The sequence below is a fragment of the Thamnophis sirtalis genome, unplaced genomic scaffold (genome assembly GCF_051295495.1).
Source record: "Thamnophis sirtalis isolate CommonGarterSnake01/CBP01778 unplaced genomic scaffold, rThaSir2_p1.2 scaffold_11, whole genome shotgun sequence".
NCBI lineage: Eukaryota > Metazoa > Chordata > Lepidosauria > Squamata > Natricidae > Thamnophis > Thamnophis sirtalis.
In genome coordinates, this window is record NW_028261391.1 from 45076024 (window position 1) to 45102521 (window position 26498).

General features: G+C 40.0%; 3 protein-coding genes across 6 annotated transcripts in view; 2 read left to right on the top strand and 1 right to left on the bottom strand.

The window, feature by feature from the left end:
- Positions 1-12452, top strand: part of LOC106539215 (prominin-1-A) — a 42568-nt gene extending 30116 nt beyond the window's left edge. For all 4 annotated transcript variants that reach the window (XM_087725721.1, XM_014053960.2, XM_014053957.2 and 1 more), the window contains exons 11-25: positions 698-857; positions 1461-1619; positions 2036-2159; positions 2524-2615; positions 4391-4475; positions 4674-4823; positions 5359-5424; positions 5784-5879; positions 5966-6019; positions 6648-6728; positions 7582-7650; positions 8296-8385; positions 8802-8914; positions 9325-9351; positions 9853-12452. In XM_087725721.1, the coding sequence (XP_087581847.1) occupies positions 698-857; positions 1461-1619; positions 2036-2159; positions 2524-2615; positions 4391-4475; positions 4674-4823; positions 5359-5424; positions 5784-5879; positions 5966-6019; positions 6648-6728; positions 7582-7650; positions 8296-8385; positions 8802-8914; positions 9325-9351; positions 9853-9901 (1415 nt within the window). In that variant the 3' untranslated portion in view covers positions 9902-12452. The remainder of the gene's footprint in view (positions 1-697; positions 858-1460; positions 1620-2035; positions 2160-2523; positions 2616-4390; positions 4476-4673; positions 4824-5358; positions 5425-5783; positions 5880-5965; positions 6020-6647; positions 6729-7581; positions 7651-8295; positions 8386-8801; positions 8915-9324; positions 9352-9852) is intronic.
- Positions 12453-15210: 2758 nt separating this feature from the next.
- On the bottom strand, positions 15211-18719 carry HPS6 (HPS6 biogenesis of lysosomal organelles complex 2 subunit 3). The gene has a single exon (XM_014053961.2). It carries the CDS (start codon positions 18013-18015, stop codon positions 15568-15570), a length of 2448 nt encoding a protein of 815 aa, XP_013909436.2. The 5' UTR covers positions 18016-18719; the 3' UTR covers positions 15211-15567.
- Positions 18720-21449: 2730 nt separating this feature from the next.
- Positions 21450-26498, top strand: part of ARMH3 (armadillo like helical domain containing 3) — a 143170-nt gene continuing 138121 nt past the window's right edge. Inside the window, exons 1-2 of the mRNA XM_087725723.1 lie at positions 21450-21543; positions 23191-23270. The gene's annotated coding sequence lies outside the window, so the exon portion shown is untranslated. The remainder of the gene's footprint in view (positions 21544-23190; positions 23271-26498) is intronic.

Sequence of the window (26498 nt, forward strand, 5' to 3'; positions counted from 1 at the left end):
TTTTCGGCTGCGATGGCCTCCTGCAGCCCTCTGCCAGCCAAAAAGGATCTCACAAGGTCTGTTTTTGCTGGTAGAAGGATGCAGGAGGTCATCGCAACACGGATGATGTTGAGCTGGCCACGCCCACCCTGGCCACCCTCCCACATATCCCCAAGCTCAAACACAATCCTGTTGTGGCTCTGAATGAAATCGAGTTTGACATCCCTGGTGTAGCTAATATGTGTAAGATGAAGATCTGATGCAGTATTATGCAGATATCCTATGTTTTGATATGATATATTGTTTTTCAGTTTCTTTGCTCAAACATATTTAGTTTCCTGAATTATTCTACCTATTCTTCCCATGTGCAGTTATTTTCCTGCTCCTGCTACACCCTAACTTTAGTTTATTTTACTTAATGGAAACTGATCCCTCAAAAAAAACAAAAAACACCCTTCACTCCCTGAATTCATAGTCAGCTTTGTCTGTTGTTTATTTCTTTGTTAAAGATGCTTTAATAGAAGTATTTGATTTGCATCAATAAAATATTTTAATTGCATCACTTAAATTAAGACGCAGTGTGAATTGTATGTGTACAAGAGTACGAGTTGGAGAGCTTAACATATCCATTGCCCTTGGAGAATTGTTGTTGTTTAGGTGGTCCATGATAATATACATAGTATAATGGGTTTATCTGTGTTGGCTCCTATTATTAAAGAAATACAGGATCTACTTAACGAAGTCAGGAAAGGAATTAATACAATCAGTGATAAATTTCACAAGATGATCTCACTGAAGGAAATCTCTGCATTTATGGAAAATATTGTAAAGAAGGCAAATTACTACAAGCCACATGTGATCAAATATGATGGCTACAGGTAGGAATAAAACTTTTCTCAATTTTTCATATATTGCAGAATTACTTGGGCCGAATTCAGAGCTCAGATGGAATGATATGTACATTCCATTTTAGCAGGCAGAAAGTCAGTTATAGAAAAATATGGTGTAGCTCAGATGAAAAATGAGGTCTCTAGAATTGTTTCAAGCATTGCTGTTTGAATGACCAGCTATATTTAATTATTAAATCAGCATTTAATATCAGTTCTTATGCTCTGGGTTTGAACTGGATCTTATTATTTTCATTACTTCCTTTAATTTCTAGCGCCTGTGTTCATAATGCACTGAGCTACAAATGATCCAAGCACATTTTTGCCTAGGATGCAAACCCATTTCATGCAGTTACTTTGTGGTTTAATGTATTATGCACCTGAGAAAATTTGGTTAGTTGAGAAAATTATAACCCTGGTTGATAACCATCCAAACTAGTCTGTTATAGATGTTAGCACAGTGTAGTAGTCCTATCTTATTCTGATTTCAACTGAATTGAATTGATTGGACCCCATTGAGCATCTTTTCACCTCTTCCTTCCTTCATTGTTGTTTAAAGTCTGAGTGTTGACTAGCTGATTTCTTTCACAACAGGTGGGGTGTTGGCGTCTGCCTTTGCTGCCTGCTGCTTGTAATAATTGCCTTCAATGTGTTGGGCCTTTTGCTTGGTGGTCTTGGACTAGATTCAAAGGGAATGCAATGCCCTACCAATCGGGGCTGCCTGTCCAACACTGGTGGAAACTTCTTTATGGCGTAAGAAATGTTGTGTTATCTCCCTGCTCAGTATAGGGAAATAACTGACAATAACCTCTTTGTATCCTTCCAGATCATAGCCACAAACGCTGCTTGTATTTTTATGGAATGTTAGTTGCTTAGGAGAAAGCACTTTATGGGAAGTTTTCTAATTTTACACTTAGCATAGATTCCTACCAGGAAAATATAGAGTGGTACTGTACACAAGGGCCACTGTTGATGGCAAGGTGCACTACTAAGTTGAAAATGTCCTCTACTTGCCTCAGCACATTGTTTTCCTGCTTTGCTCTATGGATCTTCACAGAAGTGGCACCATGGGAATATAAGACCCAACTGTGGAAAGTTCTGGGGGTTGTTCACATCCAAAGCAATAGTTGCATTGTAGACCTCTGATTGTTTCTCATCTTTCATGACAGGAGTGTTGGATTCAGCTTTATATTTTCATGGTTGCTGATGTTGCTGGTTCTAGTACTATTTTTAGTTGGGGGCAATTCATACACATTGGTGTGCCAGCCTTGGGCCAATGGAATTATCCTTCAGGTAAGCCACCCAGGTTGCTATTGTATTTATAACTGTTGTGTCCCCTCATGACTAGGAATGAGGAGGCAAGGGACTGCTCAGAGTTGGTTGATAATTGAAGTTGCACATAAGCCTAATAAAATAAATGCATAAATATTATGACACTGGGAAGAATAGATCATGGTTATAGAGTTAATAATGGTATATTAATTTGCAATCTTTGTTTGGAGTTACATCTTCAAAACTTCATAAGTCATTTTTATTTTAGTCTCTGGCTGCACAGTTTCAGTTTCAGGAGAGGAGAAAATACAGCTGGAGGAATCAGTAAAGCATTTAAGAAAATTTAGAAAAGATTTCATCAGCTGCTACTTATCTTTTTTTCTAGTATCTGGACACATCTGGGTTGATACCTCAATTAAATGTGAAAAAGCTCATGAATTTGAATGGTTCTGATGTAAACCTGACCAGCATATACAAGTAAGTGCCAGGCTGCTTGGCTGAACTGCCATTATGTTTCTCTTCAGTTTCCTTAAGGAGAAGGAGAATCTGGAGAGAACATACAAGTTGCAGGCCTAGTGAAATAGGTTTTGGGGGGAAACTTCGTACAGAAGAGGGACCTAGCTGCTTATCAACCTGTAATGAAATACACGGAAGCACTACACAGATTAAAGTATTTATAAATGAATAAAAACTTGCTAGAATATAGCATGAACCATATTCCCATAATGTGGTCTCTGCACAAATCATGTGCTTTAGGCCTCCAACCTTTTGGGCACCAGGGACCCAAACCTTCCATGGAGAAAGATTTTTCCATGGACCAGAGGGGGCATGGCTTTATGTGCTGTCTGCACCCCGCATGGAGCTTTGCTTGTTTGCATGGACTGGTTGCTGGCATGCCTCGGACAAGTGTCGGTCCAAGGACCTGGGGTTGGGGACCATTGCTTAAGGTCCTACCTTGACAGAATTCTCCTAAACAAGTCCCTTCAGTTTCCCCTTCCTGGTAGATGAGCACCACTTACCCCAGCCCATCCTTCCACTCCATTGGTCCCAGATAATCTGTATATCACCTAAGTCAGTGGTCTCCAACCTTGGCAACTTTAAGACCTGTGGACTTCAACTCCCAGAGTTCCTCAGCCAGCTTTGCTGAGGAACTCTGGGAGTTGAAGTCCACAAGTTTTAAAGTTGTAAGGTTGGAGACCACTGGCCTAAGTGACTGGAAACAAGTTGCTGTAATTGCAGTGAAGCAGTTGAAAATAATGTACATATTTTTGATATCAATGGCAGAAAAAGCTGAACTTTTCTCACCTGCTCCTTGCAAGGAAGAAGACTTGTTGTTTATGTGTGTGACTGATAGGAATGAATACAGGTAGTTCTCAACTTATGATCACAATTGAGCCCAAAACCTCTGTTGTTAAGTGAAATTTTTGTTAAGTGAGTTTTGCCCCCTTTTACATCCTTGTCATAGTTGTTCACTGCATTTAAGTTGTTAAGTAAATCTGGCTTTGACATTGACTGTGCTTGTCAGAAGGTTGCAAAAGGAAATCACATGACCCTGGCACACTGCAACCGTCATAAAAATGAATCAGTTACCAAGCATCTGAATTTTGATCACGTGACCATGGGGATTCAGTGATGGTTATAAGTGTGAAAAACAGCCATAAGTCACTTTTTTCTGTACTATTATAACTTTGAATGGTCATTAAATGAACTGTTGTAAGTCAAGGACTACCTGTAATATTCCTGCTTCTACAGTAAGGCCATTCTGGTTTGTGGAGATTCTCAATCATCATAGGAAGCTGCTGTGGCCAAGAGGTGGACCTCTTGCCTCACAATCAGGAGGTTGTGACTTTGATCCTAGGTAGAGGCAAATGTAGGGTCTCCTGCTTGGGTAGAGGGTTGGACTAGATGACCTGCAAGATCCCTTTCATCTCTGTTATCTGTTAAAATCTAGGTCATGGTTGTCCCAAATTTGGTTTTCTAAAAAGCAACTGAACTTTGTTAATGCTTTCTCTGAAAATATTTAGCTTCTCATTCAAGAAGCTTCTTCAGCTCAAAAAAATATCAAGAAAGTCCAGTTGTCTTTTGGGGAAAACAAACAAACACATTTGAGCCATTCTGAAGAGCTTTCTAGCTGTGGACCAGGGGAGTGGGGAGATTTAATGTGCAGGACTGGAGAGCCTGGTCTATGGGGTAATGCAATTTATGCTTGATGTAATATGCATCCTGGTCACTTAAGTTTTCCTCTTTTAAAGGAATTGCGAAGGAAATGCATCCTTGTGGAATACCTTTCACCTAGATGAGGTCATCTCTTTGAATGACACCTTCAACATCAGCAAGGTAAATGATGGCTGCCTATACTAAATTAATCCTAGAGAAATGCCATCATCAGTTAACATTTTGTTTCCAGATATCAGTTTAGGGTTGTCACCAGGAATAGTCTAAGCATTTGGGTATAGGGCACAGCTAGAATGTATTACAGAACAAATGAAGTTGTGCTCTGCATATACCCATCTGGCATTTCTTTTTTCCCTCTAGTACACTCAAGACATTAATTCAACCTTGAATAAAATAAAAATCAATATTGAACCTATTGAACTCCTGAACGATGATCAAAAAAGCAGGTTGCTGAAACTGAGTTCAAAAGATGGGCCTCTGAATGTGGATTTTAAGAGTACTCTTGAACAGGTAAGATGGAAAATAAAGAAAAGGCTTGTGAAAGAAAGGAAAAATGTTGTTATAATTTCTTTCCCAGAACAGAAGCTTTATAAGAACCAGATATTCTTCTGTATCTTCTCCAATTGCTCTGCTGGAGAATGGGCGATGTTCACATTTGCTGGGGAATACACTGCTGTTTCCTGGCACAGATATTAAAGAGTTGGCTACTGGAAGGATTCTGAGTTTATGTTCTCAAAGTAGCTTATGGGGAATTGTTCTAGTTGTGATAGTGTTTGGCGAAGCCCTGAGGTTACCATCTATAGCAGTGATGGTTATCTTTTTTGTCTTCACGTGCAGAAAGTGTGCGCATGCATGCCCACACACATAACGCAATGCGCGTGTGATATCCCCCACATGCCACGCCCCTGCACATGTGCACACGAGCCCCCATGCTCCCCCACCCCCTGCACATGCACGCGTGACCCCCCGCAATTCCATATTTAATTTATTCAAGTATATTTTACTTGCTTGACTTCTGTGTTCTCCTTTTCTCCTTTTTCTATAGCTTAACCAGAATCTGACCAAACAAGACTTGAATACCCTGATTAATAACTTGGAAGAATTGCCAAATGTAAGTAGTCCTTGGGAAAGGATACCCACATGATCCTATCTAACTGTCTTCCTCAACTTCTAAGATATACAGCAGATAATATGGGAAATCCTTTTGAGTAGACATGGAATTTGGCAGATGTAGCTATTCTCCCAGCTGCCGCTGGAAGATGTAAACTAATTCTGTTCTAAATTGTGTCTTGGAATGTGGCCTCCAAATAGCTTTGACAGTGAACTGCACAAAAATAACAAAAGATCAGAATAATATTAATAATAACAATAACAATACCTATTCTACTTGATTCTCTACAACCCTGGATAGCTCACAATAATCAATCAAAAACATTACACTAAAAATCAATATATTTCATTCATTTTCAGATAACTGATGATGGAATACGTAATGATTTGCGACGTCATGCGAATGAGCTGAAGAATATCCAAAATTGGACAAACCTCAAATTTCTTCCAGAAATTGTGAGTGTGGTTTCCCTTGTCTCTCTTTATCTTTTTGACCAAACCTGGTATCATTGATTGAGGAATTTATTTGTTTTATCCTTTAGGAAGCCTTGAAGGGAAGCATCCAGAGGTTGCAGAAATCTACCCCTCAAATTCCAGTAAGCAGGCTGGGTGGAAGTGAAAACCTGGGGAAGAGGCCTTTGATTCTAGGGTTTCTAAAGATTTGTGTAAACGACCTTCGTTGAGATATTTCAGAAGTTCTGCTAGAGCCAATCTGTTCGGGCCTTGAGATAAGAGATAGAAAATTGTGACTTCATATCACTAAGTGCCCAGTTGGGAAGTTCAGAAATTTATCTTGGCATAACATTATTAAATTTATAACAAGACTGTTGGTAGACATCGCACAAAGGAGAGGAGTATGGAAAGTCCATCTATAGCACGGGTGTCAAACTCACCACGTCACACGACATATGATGTTTCCCCCCCCTTTGCAGAGTGAGATGGGTGTGGTTGCGATGTGTTACATCTGGCCCATGTGCCGCCAGTTTGACACCCCTGATTTATAACATTAGCAGAGCTATTTGTGTGAAGTTGAATGTCACCGATTTAAAATGCTTATCGACATCATTCTCTTCATGTTTAATTTAATAAAAACGTATCAAAGAGCATGTCCCAGCTTTCAATATGCTGTGGGATTTGTGATACTAGGTGTGTAAGCTATTTTTCAGCTCAGATGTACTTGAATAGAAGCTTTTGAAAGAACCTAACACCAATATATCCCACCAGATTCTGATAAACCTCACGCTGTCGGAAATAGATGACACCAATGTATTTATAAAGGACCAGACAGAGAAAATTATAAACTATGTAAGTTTTCATCAGTACCTTAGTATGTTTGTTTGTTTACAATGAATGTTTACAATGTTTGTTTACAAAAACAGAGGAGGGGATGAGCGGAAGCTCCAGGATACAGCATATTACTTCCTAGGGCTCTGCATGCTTAAAATGATTTAGAAAAAGTGCTTCAGACATTGTGGGAGCAATGTTGATCATTAAGTGGCCTGAAGGAAAAGGCTGCTACTTTAAGGAATGAATGGATATTCATTAAGCCATGGCTAGTTTTAAACCCTGAAAAACGTTGTGCTACTTTTATCAATATAGGTAGTTTTTGACTAACGATATAGTTGGGGCCAAAAGGTTGGTTGATAAACAATATTGTCATTAAGGAAGCCATCACGTGATTAGATCACAATTTTATGACTGCAGTCATTAAGCAAATCATATCATTAAGTGAATCACATAATGTTTAAGTGAATCTGGCTTTCCCAATTGACTTTGCTTGTAGGAAGATAGCTGGGCAGGTTGCAAGTCTCAATCACATGACCACAAGATACTGCAACCAGTTGTAAATGGGAGCCACTTGCATTCCTGCATCTATTTGTAAGATGGTCTTAGCTTTGAGAACTGGTTATAAGGCACTTTTTCTACAATCATTAAACAAATAGTCATAAAATCCAGATTGTTGGGGTCAATAGGCTGACTCTGTAAACCTCTTAGAGAGATCTGTAAAACACTATGAAGCGGTATATAAGTCTAAGTATATTGCTATATTTATGCTCCAAACCTCATGGATCTGCAGTGCAGTTTTTGTAGAATATTTACACCCAAAACCAAACCATTTCCTGGGTTTGAACCCATCCTCTTCTCTACTTCTATGCAGGAGACCAATACTTTTATATTGAACATAGTGGATTATTTTTCCACTTATCTGACATGGATTGCGCGTTCTGTAAGTATTATCAATCATTTCTAATGGAATAAGGATGGACTTGCTGGGCTTACACTTTTATCTTGCCAACACTATGTACTGGTAGTTATCTGTCCTTGGTCAACCCTTACTGAATAACATGTAGACTCAAGAAGCATGACTATTTTTAAAGCCAAGAACCTTTCCATTCCCTTGGTATGTTGTATGAAGATCAGTAGAATTGTTTGGTGACCCAGGCAAAACTTACCTATTTGTTTCAATATACCAACTGTGCTTTATTAATCTGAGTTTAAGCATAGTATTTTGTATAAGGGCAGCCATAAAAATATAATTTTTATGCAGAATATAATTATTGAGGGATTGAACTTTTCCTTCTGGGTTGGAAAATAAATTATTGCAGAAGATTTCAAAACATATGGTGGTCAAATAATGAAAATTATTGTCTAGAACAGCGTTTCTCAACCTTAGCAACTTGAAGATGTCTGGACTTCAACTCCCAGAATTCCCCAGCCAGCGAATGCTGGCTGGGGAATTCTGGGAGTTGAAGTCCGGACATCTTCAAGTTGCCAAGGTTGGGAAACACTGGTCTAGAAGACCAGGACTTGGTTTTCTCTTATGAAACATCTAATGAAATGTTTTGCTTTGCTTTTAAATCTTTGTTGGCAGATCATAGGAGAATTTGGTCGCTGTGGTCCTGTAGCCTGGGCACTGGATAGCGTGAATACCGTTGTCTGCAATTACCTTGTTGATTCTTTGGTGAGAAAATCAGCAGGACTAATCAGAATATTAATTGAGATGTAGGATTACTAATCCTGTCAACATGGAATTAGGGCAAGAGATGGTAGTTACAACAGAGTAACACTAAATTGTAAATAAGAGGAGGCTATCATTATAATTGTCTTGTCAGTTTGCCGTAACAACCCATGTCTTGATTTTGAGGGAAAAAGTAGAGAGAAATTAGAGGTGCACATACTTCGGAAGCGAAACGGGAGTGGGAGGTACATAAAGAAAGTTCTAGTGCATATTAAGACCAGAAGGTGCAAATACCTACTGTGTGAGGATATGTCCATCATTAGAGACCTTTCTCTTGGCAGTCTCAAACAACTAAAGCTGTGCTGAAATACGTAAAGCATTGCCTCCAACAATTTATCCCTTCTCTTTCCCCCTTCTAGAATGCCTTCTGGTTCAGTCTGGCCTGGTGCACAGTCTTTCTGTTGCCAAGTATCATCTTCGCTGTGCGGCTTGCCAAGTTTTATCGTCGAATGAGCGTCGAGGACATATATGAGTAAGGATGTTTTATAAGTGGTAGGGCATGCTGCTCCCCCCTCCCAATATTGTCTATGAATTAGTTTGAAAATTTTTTCAGAATGGTCTGTGCAAGTACCCTCCAACCTCCTGGGGCTACATTTCTTGAAACTGCTTCAGAAATGTGATCTTGCCTTATCATAACTGGAAGAGCTTCCCTGCTTCTCTGTGTGATGATGTCCAGTTCAATCACAAATTATGTTTGTGGTTCCCAGTCCAGTTTTTGTGAGAACTATCATGTGGAAGTAGCAATATACTCTGTGTGTGTGTGTGTGTGTGTGTGTGTGTGTGTGTGTGTGTGTGTGTGTGTGTATGTATGTATGTATGTATGTATGTATGTATGTATGTATGTATGCATATGTCATTGACACTATCCTTTTCTTCTATTAGGGATGAGATTATGGAAAACTTTGAACTGTGAGTATCTTTCCATATCTGTGAGCAATCTTTGCTAGGCAGCATTGAAGTTCAAGCAAATGTCAAGTATTAGGCTAAAGAAAAGCTATTTAATTACCACTAAAAGAGCGTGAAAAGCCATTTGGGATGTAGAGAATACCAAATACAGTGTAGGCACCTCCCTGTTCTGGTGCTAATACTTAACAAGGAAATGGACATAATGGTCTGCAGAGTGGGAAACTCATTGCAATACTGTAACTTTTTGCAATACTGTTTTTGTCACATGCTGACAAATAAATAATGCTTGGGATGATGTGAAAAAGTGGTGTGTGGCATATTTATCAGGGTAGAGTATTTTTAAAGCCCCATCTTATCGCATGAACCAACAGTGAGGGACTGAGAGTTGCCAAACAACAACAAAATCTCTAAAGCTTCCTGTTTCCAAATCATCCGTACCCTTATTGCGGCTCTCCAACCATCAAGGTTCAATTTTCTTAATTTCTTCTTCTTTTCCCATTACAGGTCAAGGCAAAGCATGTTCAAAATGCCCCGGCCTCAGCTGAAGAAATAACATTTCCTTTTTCAACATTCCATCTCTGAGCAGCTATGAATGCAACAAACAATGGTCAAGAGAATTCTTGGGTTTCTCTTGACATTGTGCAGTGTGTGGATCTTTGCCACATTTTTTCCTGAACAAGTTTGTAAGATGGCAACCACTTTTTCCCTACAAGAGAGACTACTGTGCCATAAGCCCTGTGACAGAGAAGTGTAGTTTGGCTGTACACTCAGTCTATGAAGAGGGTTGCGCTCTACTCGAGAGATTAGGCTTGCCGTCTTTATGCTGTCCCATTTTACAGGAAAAACCCCTGATACTCAAGGGGCTCCATAGTGATGTCAATGCATTCTACTGAATTACTGTACAGACCCCAATTACTATACATACCCCAATCATCTTCACAGTAATTCTTCTGACCCTTAACAGATTTAGAACTCTTTGTTAGATTAAACTGAATTGCAAATAGTGCCTTCTGGATCTACTCCATACCTACTTTAAAGGTTGATACTCTGGAAGAGAAAGCAAATATGAGCCATAATGAAATACTACTGAGCATTTCTGAATAAGGAAGAACGAATTGCCTTACATTTTATCTACAGCACTTTGCAGATTTTGTCTTGTACGTCAGTTCTATCATTGCAATCTAGTCACGTATGTTTTTCTCTTTCCCTCTTCCTCACAATCTCCAATAATTGATTTGCATATTTTGGGCATTTATCCTCTCCCCAATATTATACCAAATAATATTGAACCATGAATTTATTTTGTCAGAAACGTGACACACTCATGAGAATGGGGAAATTCTCATGAGATGAATAGTAATATTTATTAAGAAATCAGTGATAGAAATGAATGCATTTAGATTAATGCAAAATGAAGATGACTCCAATAATGAAAGATGATAGTATAAATCATTTGGAAGAGGAACATCATGAGGATTCTATTCCTTTCAGATTAGTCTTGCCTGACACTCCAGATGTATGACATAATTCCTAGTCAGCATTGGAAATTTGAACTTTAGGGAGGGACTGGATTAGTAGCAGACAATACAGGTAGTCCTTAACTTTTAACAATTCACTTAGTGACCGTTGAAAGTTACAATGGCACTGAAAACGTGACTTATGACTTTTCACTTATGACCAATTCAGCATTCCCATGGTTACGTGATCAAAATTCAGACACTTGGCAACTGACTCATATTTATGACAATTGCAGTATCCTGGGGTCATGTGATCACCAATTGTGACCTTCTGACAAGCAAAGTTAATTGGGCAATCAGATCCACTTAACAATTGTGTTACCAATTTAACAACTGCAGTGTTTCACTTAACAATTGTGGCAAGAAAAGTCGTAAAATGGGGCAAATTTCACTTAACACCTGTCTCCCTTAGCAACAGAAATTTTGGACTCAATTGTGGCTGTAAGTCGAGGACTACCTGTAATGTTTTTAATGATTTACGGACCTATTAATTCAAACTATAGCTCATAAATTAATTGCTGGTCTGAATGTAACATTACAAATATTTTACTTCAAAGTATTAAATATTAGGTATCTTTTGTTACTTGACTTTTTATTGTTCAATTTGCATATAAAACTTTTAAAGAATTTAATTTGTATTTATAATAAAATTTAAATCAGATTCCCAGCACAGTAACAGAAACCTTTTTATGTGCTTTCCACCTTTTGCACTACATTTTTCTTGCTCCAGAAACAGCAATAGGAACATTGTTTTTCCTTCTGCTTCTAAATTAGCTTTTAGAATGTGTAAAGAATGACTTTAAAGCAACAGTAATCAAGGAAAAATGAAAACTTTACATAAAATATAACATTTTCTTATTTCACCCAGATATTGGGGGTGGGGGAGTGGCTCATATTTGCACATTTTCAGAGCAACGAACATGCAGTCATAGTTTAATGTACAGTACACATTCTCACTTTTACTCACTCACTGCTAGGATATCAACACTGACTTTCTCCTAGCAAATTATCCATAACTCCATTTCTTTCTTTTCTAAGGGCTTTATGAAAGCCTACAATATACGGGGAGAAATTCAAGATGATTGTTATGCTATCACTGACAGTAATTGTTCCTAGCAGCCTCTTATTTAAATTATCTTATTTTCATTGATCCTCACTTTACCAAGAAAGATACTTGAATCTGGTTTTGCTTCTCATTTGAATGAATATAATTATTTTTATTGCGTGTTGCTTGTCTTTCATTTGTAAATTCAAGGAAATTACATTTTTCATGGCTTTTATAGGATTTGAGGTAGGCCTTGGATACTTAGCATTTATAAATTTCTGTTCCCCAAGAATGAGGCCCACAAAACATGTCATCTTGCTGTTAATGGAACTGCAATGTTAAATATTATCATAAATCAAGAACAAATCACCATGAAACCAGTTTTGGACCTTGCTTGAAAACCAGCTGGCTGCCCCTGGCTACTACAGTATAAGAAAGAAATCTGAGATGGTCAGGAAGCTATGTTTTGTTGGACTCAAAACATTTTTAATTAATAAAATGAAACTAGAATTTCAAATGCTATTAAATATAATTTTGATGTATTTTTGCAATGGTGTGACAAATGCTTATTCAACAGGAATACCTGCCTCAAAATTCAATGGCTGACCAAGCCAGAACATTCACCAAGAGAGCTATTCCATCAAATTAATAACTATAGGCTTACCCAACTAAGATACAATTACTTGTTTACTTGTCCTCTTGATGTTTTGCACTCACATCCAACTCCCCTCCCATCATATTATGAAAGACAACTTAGGTGAATTCATTATCCCTTAATAATATTTGAATTCAGTCTTAATCTATTCTCTGAACATTCCAGTTGAATAATCTAAAGGCAGGTATATTCCCAGTTTTATAAAAGCTGGGAAGTTAAGATCACAGCTCTTCCGCTATGACTCAATAGACAAAGAGAAACTGGTAGCAGTTTGCTTGCTGTAATTTTTCTTCCCAGACATGATTTGTTTTCTTAGCTGACATGCTTCCAGGTCAGACTATGAATTATCTACTAGTGTTAGTCCCCATTCACAAGAGATTCAGATTGAATGAACCAAAATACTATAGAACCATGATGGTGAATCTATGGCATGTATGCCAGAGGTGGCAGGCAGAGCCCTCCCTGTGGGCACGCGTGGCTTTGCCAGCTGCTCTTCTGGTTTTTGGTGTGCAAATGCATGCAGGCCAGCTGGTATTTGTGAGTGCTGGAGATACTCAAGACAGGCATGGCAGAAAGCATCCAGGCAAATCTTAATGTTGCTTACTCTTTCATCCCTACTTCACGAGAACAAACATCCAACCTCTGTTTGAAGTCCAGCACTAGCAAAGAATCCATTTGTTTGCTGAGTAGAAAGAACCTTGCCTCTTTATAATCAAGAGGGGCATTTACAGTAATTTTCAACTCTTAAAAAATAACTTTAAAATGCCTCTGGAATGAGGACCCTTGGAAGTTTTTGAAGAATGTCACCTATAGAAAGCAAAAGTATGTTTTGTGTTCTTTCATCATCTACACCAACCTTGTTTGCTTCTAAAGGGAGACTTAAGAGTAGCTCTTGAGTTTCCCTACATGTCTTATCTTTTACTCCAGAAAGTGGAAGCTCAGAGCTGGAAAGAAAACTATTTGCTTTACACGAAAACCCCCAGATCGCCAAGGCAATGAAGAACACTCAAGCCTAGTTAATAGATACATTAGCTTTCGTTCATGTTTCTCAGATATCAGGGCAGGGTCCTGTGTAACCAGAGAGCCTTTTCCTGCTAAACAATCACTATGAAAACTTTCCAAGCTGTAGGACGGGCAACAGAATTACAGCATAAACAAACAGTAGACAAAGTACCTGCTCACAGCCATATTTTCAAAATGGGTGGAGAACCTATGACCCTTCTTAATTTCTAACATTTCTGAGCCTTAATCAAACTGCTTGGGATTCCAAAGATTTCAGCAATTTTGTGAGGGCTTCAGATTCTCCACCTCTTAACAGTTTTCACATGTATCCCATTGGCTTTTAAATCAAAAGTTGGCAGCAAAGCAGCTGTTAAAACCATTATAAAACAGAGAACTGAAGTAGGATAGCCCTTGCTTTTTTTCAACAAGCGACCTCCTTTTTGGATCACATCAGGGAAAATATTCATTTTTAAAATGATCCTGTCAGTTTCGTGAGAATTAAAACAATGCTGTATCACCAACTACCTACACATTGTAAAAATATTCATGGTTAGATCACTTAAGGCAGGGGTGTCCAAACTTGGGAACTTTAAGACTTGTGGACTTCAACTCCCAGAATTCCCCAGCCAGCCTGGCTGAGGAATTCTGGGAGTTGAAGTCCACAAGTCTTAAAAGTTCCCAAGTTTGGATACTCCTGACCTAAGGATTCCTCTATTTTTCTTAAATCTATATAGAAAAAGACCCTATCATTATACATGTAGAACATGAAGGATGCCAGAAATTGCAGCATAGCAATGTTTGGAAGACAAAAGGTCTGTATCCCTGATAGAGAGGGCTATTTTTACTTAAATAGAAAAAAGAATGGACTAATAAAACATTGTCAGGAGTTATATTATAATAGCACTTTGTTTCAAGTCATTGAAACATTTTAAAGCAAAGAAGAATTTGCTTAAATATGAAATGCAGCATTAGAAGAATTATACTTTCTTACAAAGAAATATAGCATAAATTATTATAATGAATCTTTTCCACTTCTCTAAAAAGCAAAAAATAAAGGCCCTACAGGGGACAAAGGTGTGCATAGATAAAGACAGTCAAAACAGCGGGACTTCCCCTGCTTAAGATAAATATTGCTTAAATCTGTGATACACCTGAGGAGTAATTATTTTCAGAGAAACAGCAGCTGATGATTACATTTAGGGAGTTTCAAAAGGATGAAGTAAGGCTGGTAAATGAAACTTTTAGACTTAATATCAAGAATGTTTTCTCTCCTCACAATATAAGTGTTTAGAGAAATCTTCTCCAACCTGATTTCTTCAGATGCTTTAGACCAGGACTGTCAAACCAGCAGCCTGGATGTGTCAGGCACTGGCCAAGCCCACAACCGATTTACCGAAGGGGGAAAAAGTCTCACTATGACGCCACTGTGATGACCTGAGTTTGGCACCCCTGCCTTAGACTATAATAATCAACCCCTTATCCACATAACAGCCTTGGAGGAAGACTACTTCTGAGTACAAAAGAACATTGCTACTTCTCAGTGAAAATCATATACAAATAGAGTTGATGAATGCAGACTGGCATGTTATCAATGTCAAACAGTCCCATATTATTATTCATGAAGGGACAGGAGTACATCAGTAGTAACCTTTCAAATTTTACTGAAACAATTATTTTGATATGCAGCTATCCCCAACTGATGTCCTCCAGATGTGCCAAAATACTCTACAATCCAGAATTCTCATTTTGAGAATTATGATCCCAATATATCTGAAAGGTTAGGGAAGAGATGCCTTTATTTACCCTAGTTTAAAGATATAAAATGTTTCCAATCCTTCCTAGAAGCTCTACACTGTTCCAAACAAAGTCATTGACAATACATGATTCTGTGATTTAACTTCCCACTTTAGCTAGATGGAATATAAAGACTGCAGGTCCTGGTTTTGCAGAACCATTTTTAAATACCATGTTGCTTTTTCTAACCCTGAGACAATAAAAAACTATGTTTGGTTTTGAAAGAAGGTTAGATTTTCCTGGGAATCTGCTTTCGGAAGAGACTGATGGTTCCTGGGTGGTGTTGGTGGGGGAAAGGACGAGACCTGTAAGACATGTCCAAAAATTTCATTCTGGGATGTTTCACTTTGTGCCAGTCTGTACAACAGTGGTTTGAGCAGGGCAATAGTAAGTTGGGATGATCCATCTTGTGCAAAAGGAAATGGGTTGTGCTCTACTGATGCTAGGTGTCGTTGAATAATGCTCAGGACATCAGCAGCACTCATATCTGCCGGGCAGAGCTCCCACAACTTGTCCAAATACGGATCCAGTGCCCGGTGCCGGGAAAACTCCCCCAGGAGATTAATAAAAATCTCTTTGTTTAGCAAAGGGCTCAACAAGGAGAATTTCTCTGCTGTCTCCATCACATGCTGCCATCTCCCACATTGGATAAGAAGTTCCATGGCTTGGAGGATAGCTTTGGGCCTCTGGCTACAGAGCAAGAGCTCAATTTCCATTTCTCCATCTGCTACTGGACATCTAGCACACCTTGGTAGTACAGCCAGTGCTCTCTTATACAGAGGCACACTGCCCTCAGGCCCTTCTTTGCTTTTATAAGTCCAAGATACACCCAAATATTGTTGGGAGAGCTCCACAAAGTGAGGCAACCATTTAGGCTTGAACTCGAGAAGTGAAAGACAGACAAGTTCAAAGAAGGGGAATAGTCCATTTGGAGGGCTTTCTTCTTGCTTAGTTGGGCTAGGAGCAGCTCCCCCCAGGATTTTTTTCCATACATCTGGAGTGGCTCTAGCTACCAAAATGCCATCCCCATTCTCTTGTAGCTGGAGATGGTTCTGGATAGCTTTCCAGAAAGCCCCAGGGAAGGCAGTGAATATGACATTCAGGTAGGCCAAGTTCTCTCTGTTCAAGTCCAAGTGTAGAAGGCGGCTAAGTTCTTGCTCCACCAGGGCTTCACCATAGCTCTTGACCTCACTTTCTGAAGCTTGAACCACATGCAACTTGAGGAACTCCAGATCTTGATAGTTCTGCAGTTCTAATTGCATTGTGCCCAAGAGCTTGATATAAGATTCTGGGAGGGCCCTGAGCTTTTTTCCTTTGGGATCAAGGCTATGGCCCAGGATGGAAGACAGTGCAACAGGAGCCTGAAACATGCCCCCCTTCTTCAGTTTCTCCACAGTCAGTTGGGAACTACTGAGACTCCGTCTTTGATAGTATTTGCAGGCTTCTTCAAACACCAACTGAACTAGGTTGGATTCAGACTGGCGGCCTTGATCTGAGTCTGAGAAGTCAAGTGTGTAAATACCATCCTGAGCAAGGAGCTGGATTTCTTCGTCTATGGTAAGAGAGTCCAAAAAGTGTACTCTTTCAGTGCTCAGGGCTTTGTTTTCTATCAGCTCTCTGCTGTTCAAATCCACAAGATAAAGAGTATCCTTCAGCAAGCAAGCCAGGAGGTCCCCAAATACTTTTAGTTGGACCTGTTCTCCTGAAGACAACATTTCTCCTGCCAAGTCAAAGACAGGTCGCCACACACCATTAGGTTGGACTCCCTGGATGGTGCCTGTTCGCATGATCAAGAGCAGTTCCCCACAACTGGATAGGGCACAGCTGTGAACAGCCAAATTTTTCATGGATTCCAAGAATCCCACGTAACTCAGCACTAGCTTTTTGAAGTCCATATCGCTGCCTGCAGGCGAGGCCTTTATGGATACACAGGGACCGTGTGGCGCAGCAATAACAATATCAGCCATTTCAGGTCGCCAGATGAGGACAAACTTGGCTATCCTTGGGAAGGTGGCTGGGGTGGGGACAAGGAAGACTCCAGAGGGTTTGGCCAAGACTTGGTAAACAGGGCTATTGTGCAAGATAACCCTGAGAGGGCTCAGCTGGACTCCCTGCTCTCCAACCTGAAGGCCTCGGACACAAATACAATACTGGAAGGCTCTTCTCTCAGGAGTCGGCTGAGCATCCAAAGGAGGCCTCTCTTCACACCACACAAGCTGGTCCCCCAAGCTGCAAATGGAGACAATCCGAGCACGGGCTCCATGGCACAGTTCCAGGCTCTGCAGCAAGTGCCATCCGGCGTTGGGCACAAAGCGCCAGACTTCAGTCCTGCCTTGCTCCCAAATGACAGCCAACACCCAGGGGACAGTGGCAGTAGGGCTCTCCAGAAAAAGCAACTCCACCACTGGGGGCTGAGGCGGCTTCCAGATCTTCTCCAGGTCTCCTCCATCCAGCCCCAGGCGCTGAAAAGCCACCAGTCGAGGCTGGGAGGCCGGCTGGTTCCACAGGAGAAGCAGATGATGCTTGTCGGGGCTGGTTAGGACGCGGCTGGGAGGTTCCCCGGAACGACGCTGATCCAGCAGCTCCCGCAGCCAGCGGCCTCGAGCATAGTCACTCCAGTCCGAGACCAGCCGAAGTTCCACCGCTCCCTTCATTTCGGGACGTCCCGAGCGGCCGCCAATCACATAGGGCCGGCCGGGCAAAAGTCTGACGAGCTGTACTAGGCCAAACTTCACCGACCCACCGAGGTTATTTTATTCCGGCTTCTTGCAGCGGAGAGAGAAACTTGGCCCTCGCAAGTCTCCCGACCGATTCTTAGCGCTCCTGGATCTGCGTTATTGCGCGCTTCTTTTTCCCTCCTCAGAAAGGCGTATAAGCAATTCCACGCCTTTCCCTCCAGCCTTTAACCCCCATTCGCTTTTCAGTAGCCTCAGCCGCAGCTTTCAAACCCCGCTCTTTCCACGATGCCGCGCCCAGCTCACTATTCCCATGGCCCCTTACGGTTCCGGGCTCCAACTCTCATACGCCGGAAAGTCTGCGTTACCCTCTTTTCTCTCTCTCGTTCACACGACCGCGGAATTCCGCTTGAGCTACTCGGGCTCAGAGGGTGCGTCGCTGTTCCTAGGCGCCTTCGCTCTCCCGGAACAGGCCAAACGCCAGGCTCCTCCGGCTTGCTCTAGCCGTTTCTTCCGCAATGAAACACCCAAGGGAATCCGCCAGCCCCTCCGCAGCTCAGAAGTAAACCAGCGCCGAATTCCTTATTGCAATCACGAGGCCTTTGGTTTCCGGACTGAGACACTCCCCTCCGGTACTTCGGCACCAAATCCGAACTCCCTGCAGTTCTTCCACTTCCGTCCCTGCCCGATGAGGTTAAAACCTGGCCGCCCCAATTAAGCTGCCTTTTCGTAGCGGAAAGGGGCCGGAGGAAAAGGAGAACTCTTTTTGAGTTAAAGGGACGATGCGTCGGTGGGCGGGGAAGCACCGACTGTGCACGTATAGATTGAGGGGCGCTTTATTCTTAAATCAACAAAAGTATTTAGATCAAAAGGGAAAAAAATAAACCTTCCCCTCAACTAAATCTCCCGAATTAATGAAATCTAGACTCGGAAAATTAGCAATACCATCCCAGATGCAGAAACAAATTAACAGAAAGAAGGAAGATTTGGATTATGTGCAAATTTTGGGATCTGCTGGGGAAAAAATCTTGTTTTCTACTGGCATCTTAAAATGCTGGCTAATGACATTTTATTTCAAAAGTATGCATAGCTCTGCTGCTTTAGTTGCACTCAAGGTTAACAAGTTTTCCTCTTTGTAACAATTGCAGTATATGTGCTTCACTGTAGTGTCTCTTCAAGACAATTAGATGAACAGGAGACCTGCTTTGGCATACAGGTACGCCTCGATTTACAGCAGTTTGTTTATTGACTGTTTGAAGTTAACAACGGCACTGAAAAAAGTGACTTATGACCGTTTTTCACTTACGACCATTGCAGCATCCCCTCGATCATGTGATCAAAATTCAAATGCTTGACAACTGACCCACATTTATGATGATTGCTGGGTCCCAGGCATGTGATCTCCTTTTGCGACCTTCTGACAAGCAAAGTCAATGGAGATTCACTTAACAACTGTGTTCCTAACTTAACAACTGCAGTGATTCACTTAATGATTGTGACAACAAGAGTCACAAAAACTGAACAAATTTCTCACTCAGCAACATAAATTCTTGGGTCAATTGTGGTCGTATGTTGAGGACTGCCTATATGTGCATTTTCAAAAGTAGTACAGGCAGTCGGTTCCACCACAAAACCGCGGACGACAAAATCGCGGTCGACGAAAGCGCGCATTTGACGTCATCACAGCGCGACGAAAACATCGCGCTGTGATCGAAAAATGTAAAAATAAAGCGAAAACCTTACCCTAACCCCCCCAAACCTAACCCTAAACCTAACCCTTAACCTAAGCCTAAATCTAACCCTAAACCTAACCCTTAACCTAACGCTAAACCTAACGCTAACCTTTAATGTAACGCTAAACGTAACCCTAACGCTCTAAACCTAACCCTAACCCTTAACCTAACCCTAACCCTAACCCTAACCCTTACCTTTATGTGAATCGGCTTGCTTTAATTTTATTTTTATTTCAATTTTTAATGTTTTTCGTCGCGCTGCGATGACGTCAAATGCGCGCTTTTGTCGATCGCGCTTTTGTGGACCGCGGTTTTGACGGGTCAGGCAGGCAGTCAACTTACAACAGTTCATTTATTGACTGCTCAAAGTTGCAACAACACTGAAAAATGTGACATTACTGTTTTTCACAGTAATGGTCATAAACGTGAAAAATGGTCGTCACTTTTTTCAGCGTCATTGTAACTTTACACTGTGGCTAAACGAACTGTTGTAAGTTGAGGACTACCTATATAGGATTCATCTGCATTCTTCAACTCATTTATTCACTTATTAAGAGCACTCTGCTGAAATTACCATGTTTTGAGAGACAATGGATGTGCAGACAATTGATTTGCCATTGTGTGCTGGCTTTATGTTTTGTCCCATGAAAAGGTTTGCTTTTCCCCTCCAATGAAGCATGAGAAATAGAAGGACAAAGCCAATGGAAGGTCAAACAGAAGCACCGGGATTTACTGACTTCTTGTTTTGCTAACCAGCACATAAGTGTCAATGTGCCTGCAAGCAACAAAGCGGGATAAAGATAGCTGGGTATAAAATATCCATACCCAACAATGAAGAATGCATTCAGGCCACAATCTATTTTGGGGTGACTGACCAAATAGATCATAACTGAAACAGGTGGCTCAACTTTTGGATTCTCCGATTTCTCTCCATTTGATGCATTTGTAATCACTGGCCTGAAGAAGAGTTCTGAGAAAAACGAAAACTTCTCTCTTCTGTAAGTAACATTTTGATTTGTCATAATAAAGCCTTTGTCTTATTTGGAGTTTTCCCCCTCCTCCAGATTTACCAATAATTCTGGGGAATTCAGAGCAGAACATTGAGATATGAATTGAGCCATTCCTTCAGTTTACAACAAACAGGAAACCCCATGCTATCAATTTGCCACTCCAAAATTACATGTTGGGTACACTACTAATTGACTACACACTGCTTGGCAGCTCCTAATGAATTTGACCATGTTAAGAATTACACATTTTGTAAATCTACCACTCAAAAACAGCCCTTTACCACTACTGTACAGTAATGAGATCCGTGAAATAAGGCCAGTTCGTTTCCCACAGGATAAAGGATCAGCTAATTAAAATCCAGATCACAGAATGGCTTAAAATTCCTACAGTGAAGCGCTGCTGAATCGATCTTTTTTGCTTTCTCTGGAAGAAATCCCATTGCATTGAGACTACCGGTACATCAATGCCAGGGAAAAAGTGTGTACCGCAATTGCAATTGTTATTCTGCCTTTCCATCTATGCAACCCAAAAGGTACTACCGACTAATTACTCATTTGCACTTATAAGCCCGTAATGTATCTTCCAACAGTTCGTCTCTTCTCCGCAGCCCGCTCCCATTAGAAACTCTCCGGAAAGGGAATTCGCGAAGCGATCATAGGCTAAACCGAGCCGATCGAGGATTATGCGCCTGCGTGATCTGAAGAAGGTGGAGCCAAGGCTCTCTCGTCGACGCATGCGCTTTGGCAGGCATCGCCCCGCGCAGGTAACAGATATGATCCTTCCCCACCCCTCAAAATCCGGCCTTCCTTGTGCCTCGGTCGGTGCTCCAGCCACCCTTGCTGAGGAGAGCCAAGCGGGAGGGAAAAGCTGGGGCCAGTTTAGAGACGGCGATGGGATCGAGAAGGATCAGGGCGGAAAGTGTAATGAGGGTGGAGGAGAGGTGGGGGGAAGCGTTGGGGTGCACCTCGGCATTATTTCAGCAAAATGTGGGTGCTTGTGCCATGTTCGCGAGGAAGACAGCCTGTTTTCCTTTCTCAATTTCTGTATATTTAATTGTTAAGAAACTTTTCTGGGACGGAAAGAGGAAAACCTGGATTGTCTTATAGGTGCCATTGATGACACCAGTTTTAATCTGTGCTCCAAACACTGTCATAATGTTTCTTCCCAGCAGTCTTGAACCCCATAAGCTCTAGCCAGGATGATCACTGATCAGAAATTATGGGAGTTGAAGTCCAGGCATATTCATGGATGTCAGGATACTTAATATACCTTCCTCTTTGGGGGGGGGGTTATTGTAGGACCCCCTGGGTAACTGGCAGTCAGGTTAATCACATCCCTAATTATTTGAGAGTAACAGCAGCAAAATAATTCTTCCCCCTCTGAATTTTGCTTGAAATGAAAGTTTACTGGATATAACTGAGAATCTAAAAGGACTCTGCTAAGTTCGAATACAGGAATAAAATAAATGCTTGGACCTGAACTCTGTTCGTTCTAAGCCCATGCCTTTCCTAGAGTGCTGCCGTTGATAGAGAATGAGGTTCTCATATAAATAAAATATACATAAGTATAAATACTGCCCACTCCGTTATAAAAGATGAAATATGTTTTGGGGGAATGCAAATCTGGAAGAATGCAAACTATTGCCCAGATACTTTTCTACTCACATTTGCAGAACTGAATAATGTTACTTCTTTCTGTTCCTACATCTTTAAACATAATGTAGACTTTTCTCTCCTAATATAATTTGGAGTGGAGTGTACATATAGTACAAGTCACTTAATGAGGAATCAAAAGCTTTTTATTTATTCTTCAGAAGAAGAAACCAGATATTCTTATCAAAATATAGAATTTATTGTTTGTGATTCCTAATCACTCCATTCCCCCATTATTTATTTTTTTAAGAGTGTGTAGAGTAGACCATATTTCTGCCTAGCAAATCCAGCTACACTGGCAGATTTATGTTTCATACAAATCCATGAAATATGGTTCACTAAAACTTGGTTCAACTAAGGAGAAGTGTGTTACATGAACACATAACATTGCAAGTTGCAAATATGAGGGGAAAATAAGCCAGTGTTCATAATAAATAGAGATTTGAATGCAGTTATATTGCATTTGAAAAACAATGCTACTGAATCACCTTACATTGATTGCAAACTTGCCTGAAATTTGGTTTTATATTTTGATGGGGGTTTGGTTTATATACTATGTTTTAAACTATGGCTTTGATTTTGTATGTTGCATGAAACCAGCCACACGTCTTATACATAGTAACTGTATTTTTAATTAATTTTATTTAAAAAATGTGGTTAAGCAAACCAGGACTTAGTGTGATATAAAATGCTACATTTTAATATAATGGAAATCGGTCAATATAATATTCTAAAGACACAAAACAATTTTACTGCAGGATTGATAATGTAAAATGCGAAAATTTTATATAAGCCATTCTGAAGAACTGAGGAACAGCAGCCATTACAAGTAACACTTGTAAGTATCATAAATAAGATTTGTTTGCATGTATGTGACTGATATGCTGGATGTGAGTCACTATCGGGTTGCTATCAATGTCTACCATTCTTCAAACATAGTTTTGCTTAATCATGCTAGTTTTTTCCATTAACTCTTCACTAGTGTTCTGTACACACACACACACACACACACACACACACACACACACACAAATTTATATTTCTCTATTTTGAAGACGTAATAAGGATAGGCTGTTGAAATTCCAGATGGAGAAATCTGAGAATTTGAGCTACTGAAGGTTTAGAATGGTTAAGTTTTAAATATTGGTAATTTAAGAGTTGAGTTTTTTAAATCAAACTTTAAGGCAAATTGAATTACAAGAAAGCAACAGCTTTATATGTAATTGTTCCTTTTATTTCCTGTTGATGTAATAGATGCTTCAAAGAGAGTCATGGTGTCATAAACTTTTATTGTGACCTAAGATAATCAAAGACTCAAAAATAGATTTTACTAAAGATAGCTGTGTTACAGTTGAAATTTGTATTGTTGAAAAGTACACCAGTCAGGACTTTTTTAGAGTGGGATGGTGGAAGGGTTTTTTTTTGTTTTACTTAATACTTAATTCAGCAATAACTTCCCTCAGAAGAAAATAATTTGATACTCTGTTTCTGTAGATACACTCATTGTTGTAGATTTTAGGATGAGACATAAATGCTCTTTGCTCCCTTTTATTACTGGGGAGTGGCTTTATGACTTATTTTGAGATACTTCTTTGACATATTGCTCATGTTAATTGCTTTTTAGTTTCTTCCAGTTATAAAGGTAGTCCTTGACTTAATGACCAGTTGCTTAGTGACTGCTTAAAGTTATGACAGATCCTCCCTCCACAACCCCCCCGCCTTACGTATGTCCAGGTTTTGACATTATGGCTGCTACAGTGTCCCTACAGTTGTATGAACAAAATTCAAATGCTTACAACCAACTGAAGATATGCTGCAGTGCTTCCCATGACTCCCCCTCCCCCCAGTCCTGCTCTGCTGGGTCTCTAGAGATTGTATAGAGAAAGATATCCTCTGACCTTCCTGCAGGCCATATAACTCCATCCTGGAAGTGGGTGCCATTTTGGAGTAGCTGGAATTTATTGAGGCTGTTTGCAACTTGGTGCCTTCTTCTGGGCAGAATTGTTGGGCCTCCGCTGTGTATGAAAGCTGCACAGTGCAGCAGGCGCTTCCAGAAGGAGATCTAGAATAAAAGGCAAATGACCAATCAAGGATGGGGCTGTGTGAGGAGGAGGGAATGGGACCCAGTGGGATGGAAAGCAGACCCAAGGCCTGTAAAACCAGCAAGTTTAATAACTAGAAAGTAATGATAGTATGTGAAATGACTAACCTGCCTGAAGTCATCCAATATATAATATAACAGTATGCTCTTTATTGCATATTCCATTTCTGAGTTTTGCAGAAAATAAATCTCTGGGTGATGGTCTGAAATGGATTTTAGCCCCGCTGAGAATTCTACCAAATAGGATTGTTGTACTATTTATTCTTTTTTAAAAGTAACTTTGCATCTTTAGTTGCAGAATTAATTGTTAAAGTTTATAGGCACTTTAGCATACTTTGTAATATCTAGGTTGTTCAATATATTATATATAGTAGCTGAAGATAATCGCTTGCCCTTCTGCTTTATTGCTACATTAACACAGGTGATTGGATGGGAGTTATGATAGAAAATCCAAGGAAGGGGGATCAGTTTTAGCATTGAGTGAATTGGGGTATTCTCAGCCACTTGCTTTATCATCTTTTATGCACTAAAGTACATCTTGTTTTTTCACTGGAAACACTGAGTAGTTCCCAAATAAGCTTTACGTGTTAACTGTAGTTTATCACAATATGCATATCTGAAAAAGTGGACAAAATTGGCTCTGTGCATGTGTAGGATCTTTACATTGTCCAAGATATACCTATGTGCTGGCTTATGGGCAATAATTTATATGTAATGGAGTCGAAGATACAATGCAAAGTTTTATTTATATTGAACAACTTTTCAAATGCATGTGCATTACTAAGAACCCTACAGAATATTTACAGCCATAAATTCATAATGTTAAAACAATATATGAAATTTGTTTATGGTGAAAAACATTTATCAAGTAAATAAAATGCTTAAAAATTATTCATTGGTTAGTACAAGATGGCAAAAGAGAGACTACCTGAATTACATTGGATGGACAATTCTACAGTTTGGTTATTCCAGTTAGAATAGACCTTCTTCTTATTCTACCCTATCAGGTCACTACCACGGAGAAGTCAAAGAGCGTTCTATTAAATCCTAGAAATTGGATAGCTGATATGGAAAGAAGAGTTCTATCCAAATGTGGATTAAATTAATTTTCCTGTAGGTTGGACATATATCTAGCCTAGAATGTAGGCTAGTCATCCAAATGACCTCTACCGGCTGTGATTTGGGAAAGGCTTTTTCTTAGAGACAGATGTGGCTGTTTGGAGGCTCTTCCCTTTTCCAATGAGGTGTCTGTTTGATAGCATTTTATTGCTCTTTGGTGTGTCACAAAGTTATTGTTACTCTTGTTTTAACCTTCTTTAAGCATGATGGCTCGTTACCGATGGTATTGATTTGAGTAGCTTATAAACCCAGTTGAATAAAACAAGATAAAATTAAAATATCTGTTTTTTACTTAGCATGATGAGTGATTATTAACCCATTAGGACTCAGCCTTATTTGGAGACCACTACAATGTGATGATTCTTATGTACATTTCACGATTTCATTTGTGAAATGAAAAATAAAATGAGCTACAGTTGTTCTCTGAACTACATTGGTGGGTAGTTGAGCTTTCATGCGATTTTCTTTTAAGCCATGCAAATGCTTCACACAAACTTGTTTGCTGCGGAAAAAATGCACACACTTCCCTCGTGATTCTTCATTACAAGTGAAATAACTCTTACACTGTATAACAAGTGTCAACATTAAGTACTCTATGTCTACCTTTTTGGATCTGTAAAACATATGTACTGTATTTTAGTGAGTTTTTGTTCTATGTATCTTGCACTCCAGGTAGGAAACATACAGTACGTCTGAAGTAGGCTAAGATCTATCATATTTTCTTTTTTCCTTCTGTTTAATCATGTCCAAATCTTGGAGACTGCCTGGAAAAGTCTCTGCAGGTTTCTTGGAAAGGTTTTTCAGAAGTGGTTTGTGGTTGTTTCCTTCCTGAGAAAAAGTGACTGG

What these genes read in the sequence shown, in the direction of transcription:
- HPS6 (XM_014053961.2), bottom strand. Translation starts at nt 18,015, where the DNA reads ATGAAGGGAGCGGTGGAACTTCGGCTGGTCTCGGACTGGAGTGACTAT.